The sequence below is a fragment of the Carassius gibelio genome, chromosome A24 (assembly GCF_023724105.1).
Source record: "Carassius gibelio isolate Cgi1373 ecotype wild population from Czech Republic chromosome A24, carGib1.2-hapl.c, whole genome shotgun sequence".
In the NCBI taxonomy this organism is placed as follows: domain Eukaryota; kingdom Metazoa; phylum Chordata; class Actinopteri; order Cypriniformes; family Cyprinidae; genus Carassius; species Carassius gibelio.
In genome coordinates, this window is record NC_068394.1 from 5,373,674 (window position 1) to 5,386,910 (window position 13,237).

Consider the following 13,237-nt stretch of genomic DNA (forward strand, 5'->3'; position numbering starts at 1 on the left):
TCATATAATGTTCAGTCATTGCCATTTACATGCTCATGAAAACAATATTAAAACAGAAAATTATTTGTAACAATAAGCAGTTTTGGTGTTATTATACGTATACATCATTTTTTTTTCTAAATAATTATTTTCTACATATAATTATTACTTTTTTTGTGAGCATGCAAATGACAATATATGAACATTTATATGAGAATGTAAACATTTTCAAATATTCAGAATAATGTATAATCGTCAAATAATATTTTTTTTATTGTTCATGATTCTTTTTAAATAAATCATCAAACATTGTGAGTGCAGATGATACTTCAGTATGAATATTAATATTAAAACTAGTTTAAATATTAAATATGCTTCTTTAATATAAAATATGCCTTTTTATTTCTGTCTAGTTTCTCTGCTTGAAGAACATCAGGACATTTCTGCATGCCTGCTCAGAGATATTCGGCATGAAGAAGAGCGAGCTGTTCGAGGCTTTCGATTTGTTTGACGTTCGAGATTTCGGAAAGGTAAGAAAAGATTTCACTATCAACTCTCCTATATGAAATGCTTTCTTTTTGAATTCATCCCGTAATCCACCGACATAGAGTATTGACTCGTTCTGTTTGCAAGCATCGTTTAACTGGCGTCATTTGAATTGTTCTTGTGCCACATCATCCGTCACAGTTCATAGTGTGTCAGTCACAGATGTGGTTGTGTGTTGAGTTTCCTGACATTGGCCTGCGAGCTGGTAGTGTTGTTTGTGGTGTTGTGTCTCAGTTGATTATGTTCAGAAATGCTGAGCTCTTTGTTGGCGGTCTGCTGGAATATAGTCTCAGTGTCTGCGTCTCATCCTGCTGGTAATTTAATCCACTCTTCAGTATGTTTAATTAAAGATCAATGGAGGAGGCGCAGTGGCAGGAGAAGTGGCCGCCCTCTTATTACATCTTCAAATTAGTTTATTTGCTTATAGGACTGACTGATTGCATGCCATATGTGTGTTTGGAAAGTGAAACTGTGTCTGTTTTTAACTTTGAATTGTGTATTAGTGAGCATATTGACCCAGGCAGATGTTTCGCCTCAGGCCACAAAATGCAACTCCTGCTGTGTCCGGACTCAGTGCAGACTGCTAATGCATGACACAATCGACCATTTGAGTGAACTGTCACTCATTTTAGGTGTTACCCCCCCCCCCGCCCATTTATCCTAGTATGCTTTAAAAATAGATGTGGCTTCATTATGAAACTAAACGTGCTTCTTAGAAGCCTTTTTGAAAAGCTGAAGTTAGCACTAATGTGTATTTTGGCAAAGAAATGTTATATATCTTTGTTGTGCATTGAAGGGGCTCATATACCCTTGACCCTTCTCTTCTATAAAGTGTAGAATTTAGTCGATTTGACACCACAGTTTTAGTCGATTTTAACACAATGTATTAGAGTTCATGTTATATGATTTGTCCACAGATGCTTGCTGTACATGCACATCTGTTGATTATCTTATCTCATACAGTATCTGTGTATGGATTTTTAAGCACAGAAGGGGGAAAGTTTTCACACACACATTTAGACACGGGGATAGACTCAGTCCTCTGTAGAAAGCACAGAGAAGACATCACTATGTTTATCACTATATATATATATATATATATATATATATATATATATATATATATATATATGTAAATATATTTGTGTGTGTGTGTGGGTGTGTATATATATATATTTCATTAAATGTCCTGTTGCACACAGAAATTATAATATTATTTTAGAAATGTTAGAGTTATTTATATACTGTTATACATTTTTAGTAAGAATGAGCTTTTTATTTTCGATATTTTCAGGTTTCCCTTTTAATTGTATTTTTTAATACATTTTAATTTTATCCTTTTGTAGTTTGTCTTTTTTAACTTGTTATTTTAGTTTTAGCTTCAATTTTATTTTTTATGTATTGATCAATTTTAGCGCTTAAACTTAAACTTATTTTAATTAGTTGTCAATGTGACATTTATAATATTTCAGTGTTTCATCACATGTTTATGTTTTATATATTTCAGCTTTATTTCAGTTAATGGGACTTCGTTTTAAATGTTAGAAAGTTTGTATTTGTTTTATGAATAAAATTAATTGGACTCTATTACATTTTTAGGATGTTTAATTTGATGTCATCATAACTGAGGATTCACTGACATCATTACACTAACATAATGCCATGTCCCATGATGTTATTGATACATCAATCATGTGATCCCATCATCAGCTCTTTTGTTCTATTCTTAGCCACAAGCTGCTGACAAACCAATGGAAATAAGTGCAACTGTGACATATTATTAGGTATTTTCTTCTGCATTTTATTGCATAGGCTGACTTGGCATGTTAGACCCACTGAAAACAGATGGCTGAAGTTCTCCTAAATTTCAGTTCGGAAACTTCAGCTGGTGTGAAGAGGTCACAGAATTTCCTAAGGAATTGTGTTGAAACAGTCACCAGGTCATCTCATGGCTTTTTATAAATGTTGTTGCTTATAAACTGACACAATTTACATATTTAGCACCATAAATTATCATATCTGTGAGTTTTTACAAATATCAAGTGCCTGTGGGCTCTGAAGGAGAGAGAAGAAGATACGAAGATCAGAAAATCATTCATAGAGAGTGTAGAAAGAGACAAAGTGCAGAGCATCTGTCCTGCTATTGGATTTAAATAGTTAAATATATATACATCACTGCAACTAAGGAGACAATAAAGACAATAATCAATAGCTGCTCTCACATTGCCATCTTGACTCTCTCTCTTCATTTGTCTTTGTCTTAACTACTTTTTTATCATTATATGGACACTGAATGCACAATTAAGACTATAGATATACAGGCAAACTGGTGTGTGGGATGAAGTGCCCTTCAAGCCTTCAAGCCTCTTGTTTATGAGCGGATGTGGCATTTATCGAGCAACTAGTGACAAGGTATTTCAATAAATCTTACAACATATATTTTATTTAGTACTAATAAGTCTCCAAAAAGTGTTCTGCCTAATCGAAATTGACTAATTCAGTTTGTGCTTATCCGTGTAACATGATAGCTTAGCAACATATGCTAACAGCAGGCTATATTGGAACCAAGGTGTTAGCAGGTGTTAGACAGCCCATATAATCTCAGCACAGAATGAAAGATGCGTTACGCTGAATGATGGAACCCAGGAATCAATGTTTAGCTGGGTGTTAGAAGCAGTTCAGGCCTGAGGGGTGTAATGTGGGGATGTGTCAGAGCTCTTTGAGAGGAACAGCATCTGACATCTGCTGTTAGTCAAGAGTACGCAGTGATGTAAAGTGCTGGGCTCTCCAAAGGAGAAAACACCACACACACATACACTATATGAGGAGTTCTGTGTCAAGTGCTCGAAGTCTCCCTGATAGTCTTTAGAAAGACATGCATTGATGATCTCCACACTCTGGCTTAACTATGCAAAGGAGAGACCAATTCTAGCAGCACAAATTCTATTGTATAGGGAGCCCACTGGGAATATATGAAAGTGCAATCAAATTCAGATATATGTGGAAACGTGTGTGTGTTTGCACTTTTAATATATAAATATATGTATACATAAAAAAATAAAAAAAATCCAATTAAATTACATTTTTTTTAAATTAATTAATTTAAAGTTTATTACTTAGGTTATTTAGTGCTTAGGGTTAGTGCTTTTCTATGAACAGGAAACTGCTGTCACAGTGTGATATGTGTTTCTAAGTATATTTGTTGTAAGTAGAAACTATTGTGCACATTCCTATAAATGTACACATGCATGTATATAATTATATATGCTCCCGTGTGCGTATTTATGTGTGCGGAAGATTTAAATGACATGAGTCCACAAATACATGCGGTGGTTTCATCGGGCCTCTGGCAGAAGCTGAGCTCCTGGTTGTGTGGCTGTCTCTCTGTCTGTCTGTCTCTGTCTGCTTGGCTGTCTAACCCCAGTCACAGAGTCACATGACCCTGAGCACAGAGCTGCAAACTGCTGGAAAGCATTCACACTTCCTCTTTCCTAACTCGTCGACCTCTTATTACGTGGCGTTCCCTGAAGGTTGAGTTGTGAGCTTACTCATGTTTCCTGTGGTGGACTCATGATGGAGGGGGAGGGGGGGGAGGGGGGTTAAACGCTAAACCCTTCCTGAGACCAAGTCCCTTTAACACATCTACTATGCTGTCACTAGGGGAAAATGGCTCTTGAAAAATAAGACTAGGTTACTACCTTTAATATAATGAAAACTTATGTTTCACTTAATATTTCATTATTTTATGGAAGCCTGTTTCTGCCACACACAAAAAAAAAAAAAAAAAAAATATATATATATATATATATATATATATATATATATATATATATATATAGTTACTTTTTATCTTGCAATTCTGACTGTTGCGATTCTGAGAAAAAAAAACTAAAAACCGCAAGATATATACAGAGTTGCAAGATTTAAATTCTGACTTTTTTTTCTCACAATTCAGAGTTTACATCTTGTAATTCTGAGTTCATATTCACAATTATACTTTTTCACAGTGGAATATAAAATAAAAAAAGTAATTGCAAATTTTTATCTTATAATTATGACTTTTTTTCCTCAGAATTTCACGTTTACGCCCTACAATGTTTTTTTTCTAAGAACTCAGTTTCAGTTTCTCAGTTTATATCTCTTAATCCAGTTTTTTTTCTTCCATGGAATAAGAAAAAAAGTAATTGCGACTTTTAATCTCACAGTGACTTTTTTTTTTACTCATCTTAACTAATGAACATCTTAATTAATGTTGCTGAAAATCCTGAAAATCAGAACCACTGCTAAAGCTGCTTGCTTTCCCTCAAATGTTTCTCACTGAGAAGATGAAAGGCAGGTGTGTGTTGTAGTGTGCAGATTTCCTTGCTGTGGTCAGCGCTATTATAGATGGGGCTTTTTGCAGAGTACGTCTAATGTTCTCATCATAACCGCTGAGGGTCCTGTGTAGAGATCTGCAAGCATCAACCACTTTGTACCATCTAAGTGTCCTATTTACACATCATGTTCAAGCTGCATCTCTTCAAAGTGGGCTGCAAAGACTGTTTTTTTTTCATCTGTAGTGGGCGCTTGGTACGAAACACAAAAGCCGAATCGTGATTGGAGCCGTCATGAGCTGTTTGATCCTTGCAAACATAGCATTGCCAGGCTTTATACCGAAGATGGCATTTTTAAAGCCAATTAGAGATATTTTTGTTTGCTGAGATTTTGTCTTTTTCAGCACACCCCCGAGCCATCTGTTTGGATCCCATCAGCTCCAGTGAAGCACAAAGCTGTGTGCTTTAGAAATGATTTTAAAGCGTCCTCCAATAAAACTTTCATGAGGGTCTAAGTACTTGACTGAAATGCAGCCAGGAACTGATTTTTTTAGGAACTGGTTTGAGGCCACAGAACGCACAGAAATTTAGTGCAACTTCTTCATAAAAACGTCACAGAAAGAACAGCCACACTATTGTTTATGTCTTGAGGATACTGCATAAGACATTGTGTTGATTTTATTACAATCAAATATAGTAAAATCAACTTTCTGGTTACATTCACACACCATTAGGTGGCGGCAAGGCATTATTAGCAACTCACTGAATCATTAATTCGTTCAAAACACTGGTTCATTCAGGATTAGCTAGTTATGAAGGAGTCACTGAAACATTCATTCAGCACATTCGCTCAGAAATGCTGATTCAGTCAAGTTAGAAATGAGTCACTGAATCATTCATTCAAATGGTTTGTTTAAATGTGCTGATACATTCAGGATGCAGGAGTGAAAGAAGTCACTGAATCATTTATTCAACCGAACCAGTTCATTTATTCAAAAACGCCGATTCATTCAGTTGAATCATAGACAAATATAGTGTGTAAAATATAAATTTGTCAATTTTAAAAGGAATATCACACTCGCCTTCATGATGTTTATCAGTGATTCTGTTACATGCATGTGATATTGCTTAATAATCCTTGAAAACATGTAGTATGCTTTGCAATACATTCGTTTAAGGGCTCCGAATATTGATATAATCTCCACGGATTACATTTACAGAAATTTCCTTCAACCCTAGAAAAAAAAAACAATGCAATAAATACGGATACACATTTTACTGACTTGTAAACTAGTGCATAGCTGTCAGTCAACAATGGACCAGTAATTCAGGGTTCATGCTGTCTGACGAAACGAATGTGCGCAGTGATGTCATCAATGCAGAAGCGACAGGTTATACGCCAACTCTTCTGATTCCATCTCGTCATCAGGTGACATTCAGTTGAAATTCCACTCGCTTTACATATTTTAAATAAGGTTCCTATTTTTGTCGAAGCTGAATGAGGCTGGCTCTCGGGGCACAGGAGAACTAATCCTCTCGGATGTGTGGGCAGTGTGTGAGTGTGGGAGAATCTGTGTGCTTCCTTCACGGTTGAGGAATTACAGAGGAGTATCAGCTGGCTGTGAAACACTGAGAAACACTGTTGCTAAGTTATCATTTTCATATTGTGATAAAGATCTTGAGCTCGTGAAGTTCCCTATTATAACCAACATGTGATGTCTGATATAACATACTGTTTAAACCTGATTCACATTACACGGAAAAGCTAATTTTTCATAAAAAGGAGTACATCAATGAGCTGAGATCAGAAGTCATAATAGCAGCTGTTTCCTCTCGAGTGAGAGCCACCTGGCTCAGATCAGTGTTAGTCGTGCGGTTTTCAGCGAAATATTACTCAGGGGTTGTTGTAAATATGTTTTCACACGAGAACAGGTTCTGTCCGTACAGTGTTGTTTTCACCTCATTGTACATTGGCGCAGATATTAGTATGAACTGGCCAGAAATGGTGTTGTTGCAAACAGTCAAAGGGCAGAAAGTAAATTTCATTCTGTTCGTGAAGGTTTTTTTTTTTTTTTGTCCTGCTAAGGAATTGATCTGCAGATGTTCAGATGAACTGCTGGGAATTGAATCAGTGTGAAAAAGCCAAACGTTTTTATTTCTTCTGTGGAACAATGCGTTATATAATACGATGAATCTTAAAGGAATAGATCACCCAAAATGGAAAATTTGCTGAAAATCTACACACTCTTAGGATGTTCAAGATGTAGAAGAGTTTATTTATCGAAAAAGATTTGGAGAAATTTAGTATTATCACTTGCTCATCAATGGATGCAGTCAATGGGTGCCGTCAGAATTATTGTCTAAACAGCTTATAAAAAACATCACAGTAACATACAAACATCTTCCTTCAGTGAAAAAGTCCATTGCCATGTTGTCCTCTCACATCAAAACCAATCGTATTTCTTTAGAACTGTTTTCACTTGTAAACAATGATCTTGATCTGTGCATATTTCACCTCTGATCCAGACAAGATGATTTTTTTTTTCGTGGGAGAAAGCAATGTTATTTTTGGACACTTGCATTTTAGTCAGAAGCAATGGTTTAAAATTAAAGTGTCTTAATGATGAGTTTGGTTTTACAAACATGCCACTTTTTGCTTCACAAGGTTATTGTGATGCTTTTATCGGCTGTTTAGACTTTCGTTCCGATGGCACCCATTCACTAAGTGTTAATGTTATTTCTACTTTATTATTCCACTAAGATGAGATGTTGAAATCGCATACATTTTCTAAGAACTGAAGGGAGCTTGAAACAGTCTTTGAGGGCCGTGGACAACAAGCACTGAAGAAAGATGACTCTCTGTTTATGGCCTGAAGATCTATAAATGGACTCAAACAAATGAATGCTTTTAAATATACAAATGACTGCCGTTACTTTTCAGTCAACACAGATCCCTCATTCTGGCTGGTCATGTCATTCCTCAGGTTAAAACATCTGTAAGCGTATTCTGCTTTCACTTGCTGTGGATTTATTTATAAGGCAGTGATGTACTGTCACTGAGCTCTGCTTTAATTATGGTACAGCCGTGAAAGCACAGATGAGTAAAATGAATAATTGATCTGCATAAAAAGAAATGGTAACTGGATTAAAAAATAATTTTAATGTCATGTTATATATCACATTGTCTGTAATGGGACCCATTATACAACTTCCATAGCAGTGTAAGTCAGCAGTCCTCTGAGATCTCTGGATGGCATTATATTGTAATTATGACTTATGAATTAGGACTTTAACATCTGATTGAGGCTTATAATTAAACATTCACTCTTATTGAATGTTAAAGTATAGTACAGTGTTATTATGGAGAATATCATCAGGGAATGGACACTTTTTTACTGTACCATTTTATAATTATTATTTTTTTACAATCAAATTGATGTAGGTTTTTGAGACTAGTTTTAAATATTTAGAGTATGTATACTTGCCTGTGTTATATGTGAAAGGCTAGACAATTGTGAAATGGCTGAAGCATTTGGCATAATATATACAAGCATTAAGATGTTTAAGTCTGAAATAAAAGCTCAATTCTGCATTGTTTTAATGCATGACTTTACTCTGAATCAGTATGCAGTGAGCATGATATTTGTTATTGGTTGAGGTATGATTGTTGGACTGGATGAAAACAGATGTGATGTCTTGTAGTAATGTAAATGTAGAAACTGGTTGTGGTAGATATCGATGAGGAAAACTGAGAATTTCTGGCAGGTAAATCCTGAGGACTGGAGTTGAGAAACATTGGTTTAAAGCTTCTGTAAAATCACAATCATTGCAAAACCTTCATTTCTGGAGGAGAATAAAGCTCTGATTCTGTTGACTTTAGACATGATATTTGTATTTAGGTCATGCATTTGAGTAGAATAAAATATCTATTTTTAAAATGCTTATGTGACGTGCTATTACTGCATTTTAAACTATGCAATATAACTTTCTTAATTTTTTTCTGTTTTCTTTTTACCTGATATTAAATGAGAGACTACGTGGAATATTTCTGTTTCCTGTTTAATTTGTCACACCACAGGACATGAACTAGTGAATGCTTAAATATAATAAACATTTATGTTTATGCATTAGGCATATGCTTTTATCCAAAACAATGTAGTGAATATGAAAGATACACAGTGTAAGACGCTATGATTTCCACGATGTGGAAAATGAGGAGGGAATTGTGGATAAAAATCTCATGGAATTGAATTAAATAAAAAAATATGTTTCATGCCTTCATGAGATTATCACAGTTTCTGATAACAAATTTGTAAAATTTGTCAGAAAATTTCATAATTTAAATTAATTATACATGCTTTTTGATTAGGTCCATTGCATTGATTAAGTCCAGAAATACTAAATTGGAAATAAAGGAATGCAGATACTTGGAATTTGGAAGAAAATAAAACTGAATTTGAAAAAAAAATAACAAATTTCATACAGGTCAGTTCAAAATTCTCATTCCCATCTCTTTTAATTCCAAGAGGCCAAGAGTTATAAAAACATTATACACATGCAAATGCATTCTGTAAATGAATAACCATAAAACTACTGTACACAGAGTACCGCAAAATACTGTAAATAGACAGAGGATCCACAGTGAAGGATACTTTTAGTCTTAAATTTATTGCAAATAATTTGTATCTGTTTTGCTGTTTGCTACTTAAGACCTTTTGTATATTAATTGTCTGTCTCTTCCGTTGTACTGAACAACTGGACAGGACTAGAACTAAATAATCCGAATTTTCCTCCCACTGCCTGTTTCTAACTCCTTGGATCCCCATGTGTGGATGCTTCTTATGCTTTACATAGCTTTAAGTAGGAGTCAGAACTTTTCTAATATTTGCATAATAATTGGCTGTCCAGTAAATATGAAACAATTTGTATCTGTGTGTCTGTGTGTGTCTGTGTTTGAATGGCTCTTTCCAGTGACCTTGTACGTGGACTGTTGATGCCAAACAGTGATTAGTTTATCTGTGTCATGCTCTGTACTTGAGACATTAAAGTGCAGGGAATAGATTGAGACCGAAAAAGACAAGACAAGAGAAGGACAGGAAACATGCTCTTGCAGTTTGATGATAGATGGGAGATGGGACTTTTCACTAATAGTGTATAATTTGCTTTTTAAATGACCTAGAAGGAAAAATCCAGTTATAGCTACACACCCTATAGCTTTGTTGCTAGACAATAAGCCTCTCAAATTAAACTGTGTTTAGACATGTCCCAAATAATGTCTTAATATAATAATATAACATTTAGTTTAACCCTCTGATGTTGTCAGTCCACATTTTCTAAAGATTAAGCACCTCCTTTCACTGACTAGAGGCTGACTCATCTGTTTTAATCAGATGGTGTTTATAGACATCAATAAAATGAAATCTCTCCGGACCTGGAGCCTGTGTGTCAACAGCGGAGACTGCTGTTCCTTGAAGTGTGTTAATTATTTGAACTTCAACTTGCAGCCCACATAGTTTAGCTGACATCAGGAAATCTAGCATTGTGAGGCAGATTTTCCACTGACTGTCTGTCTGATTTGTTTCTTCACAATGCCCGATAATGCATGCATTTAAATTAAAAAAATTGGGAGGACAGCAATTTAATATTAAGAGATGATTTGAGGACTTCAGTGGTGAATACTGCTATTGACTAAATCTGTTTTTGTCTAATGACTGCTAAACGGTATAGCTGATAATTGACCCAGTTTCATGTTGTCTCTTTTATCTCTTTCTTTTCATGTAGTATAAATATTCTAATCTAATCTAATCTAATCAATATTTCATATCCATTTATTAAGTAAGTAGCCTGTAAACATCCATTCAAACATTCTCTTCTTCCCTTAATATTTAATTTATACATTTTTAAACATTTATAGGACTTTAAATTATGTGTGAATGTGTGTATATAATTAAAAATATATTTTTTTTTTTAACAAATGTTTATTATATTATATTATATTATATTATATTATATTATATTATATTATATTATATTATATTATATTATATTATATTATATTATAAGACCCATAGTTTTTGATGTTAACTTCAGTTGTTTTCAAAGAAATCATGATGTAATTGAGTCTTATTTACAAAGTTCTGTGAAAAAAATGTCTGAATCTTTTTCTCTCTCTCTCTGTCATTTCTCTGTTCTATTGAAATCTTTGTGCTGAATTCTAAATAGGAGGAAAGCCACAATGTTTTTTTAGATTATGAAACGAGCCTCCAACAGACTCACTTGGCACACTTAAGAGTCATACCGAAATCTTATTTCAGTCACTGCAGTGAATTTGCATCCACGAACCAACCTGGAAACTTTCAGCTCTGTTTACATTTAAAAGAAACCGAGAGATTCTTTTCAGAGACAACCCCTTAAATATTCGTCGAGAGGAAGGTTCCCACAGTTATTGGAATCCTCAGGAAACAGTCTGAGGTTCACTTCTGCTGAGTTTACAGGGGGTCTTTGAAGCACACCACCTGTTAGAGACCGTTCCACCCTTTCCTCTTTTCACCATGTTATGTAAGCCTTTACAGATGCAATCAGATCCTGGAAATAAAGGGGCTTTCTCTCTCCGTTTTATAAATCTTTTCCAGTTGTTCTATTTTGATGGTCCGTCCATCTTAAACACTCAATGCATCTTCCCTTTTCTAAATGCATCTTCTCCTTTTCTCAAATTTTCCCTAGCACGCTAAAAATGGTTTAAATTTTGTGTCATATTTTTCTAAAATGACGAGAGATGGCCTGATGGTCTATTACCTCTTGAAAGTGAAAGTAACCATTGCATAGATTGCTTCAGCTCCATTTTTGGTCTTCCTGTTCTGTGCTGTGCCAGTTTTAGTGAGAAACACAATGAAGGGTTGTTATGCTTGTTATGCAGAATGAACACTTGCACCAACACTTGAGATTTTCTTAGTTTGTTTTAGCCGTAGTGTGCAGCTCCTCACCTGAACAGGAAGCCAGACAAACCATTCATCTCTTTTAACTTTATTATAATTTCCTGTGTTTGCATGCGTGTCTTCTTTCAGTGCTGATGTGTCGGCATCCAGTATTTGTGAAAAGCCTAACACTTAATTTACAGGGTGTTTACTGCCAAACCAAGTGGAACGTTCTGTGATAGGCCCGAATACAACTCGGGTAATTTCCTTTTTTGAAACGTAAGTGTTACAATATAGCAATGTGCTGATATGAGGGTGGAAGGGTGGAAATCCCAGCTGAGATTTCCCAAACGCAACAGATAGACCGTTTTATATTCCGTGAGGTGGCAGAAAGAGTTTTGGATTTTTGATCTTGATCTTGTTCTGGACCTGGATGCTTTTCTTTTTTTGTAAAACACAAAAAGAAATGTTCGAAGGGATGTTTGTGCTGCTCTTTTATGTAGAATGAAACTGAATGTACCAGGGGCAAAAAAGAACAAGAAAGCACCAATAAAAACCATAAAAGCAGTCCATGCGGCTTAAAAGCTATACTGTATAATTTCAGAAGGCTTGAAAAGTAGTGTATTAGTCATATAAACTACTTTTATAGTGGTTTTGTGATACGTTTTGTCATTTTTGAAGCTTGAAAGCTCCTGGTCACCATTAGACTTCATTGAATGCAAAAGAACAGTGTTAACATTGTTGAAGATTTAGATGATGATCCAAGATTTAGATTCAGTTTGTTTCTTTGTCGAGACAGTTTGTATAAACGTAGCATTACATAACTTGCCTAAAAATAGATCCTTTGCAGTGAATGGGTGCCGTCAGAATGAGAGTCCAAACAGCTGGTGAAAACATCACAATAATCCACAAGTATTCCACATGACTCCAGTGCATTAATTTATGTTTTGTGAAGTAAAAAGTTTTGTTTGTAATAAACAAATCCATCATTAAGGTGTTTTATCTTTTAAACTGTTGCGTCTGGTTTTAAGGACTAGTGTGTATTACTTGTAGATTATTGTGATGTTTCTATCAGGTGTTTGGAATATCAGCTGACGGCACCCATTCACTGAAGAGGATCCATTGGTGAGCAAGTGATGTAATGCAAAAAATTTTAGTGAGATCATTTTCAGCAAATTCTCATTTGTGGGTCTAGTATTCCTTTAAACTTCTTCTTTTGCGTTCCATGGAAGAAAGAAAGTCCTAAAGGTTCATTGATAGCACCATTTAGTGCATTTTTATGGACATGCACCTTAAAGTCCTTAAAGTGAAAGGTTTTCAGGTTGAAAATACACATTTGTTCAAAAAAGGCCATTCTGACTGGTTCTTCAACATTGCAGTGGATTATGACATATTAATTCCCCTTGACATGTCAGGCTGGTTGCATATAGCCTAAGGTTGCATATATGTATTGGATCTTTTTGCAAGACTGAATCTATAAAGACA

The 13,237-nt window shown here is 35.0% G+C and overlaps 1 protein-coding gene across 2 annotated transcripts in view; it reads left to right on the plus strand.

Moving 5' to 3' along the window:
- The window catches only part of LOC127946581 (guanine nucleotide exchange factor VAV3), a 61,610-nt gene that overhangs the window by 12,847 nt on the left and 35,526 nt on the right, over positions 1 to 13,237 (plus strand). For both annotated transcript variants that reach the window (XM_052543257.1, XM_052543256.1), the window contains exon 2: positions 393 to 509. In XM_052543257.1, coding sequence (XP_052399217.1) covers positions 393 to 509 — 117 coding nt within the window. The remainder of the gene's footprint in view (positions 1 to 392; positions 510 to 13,237) is intronic.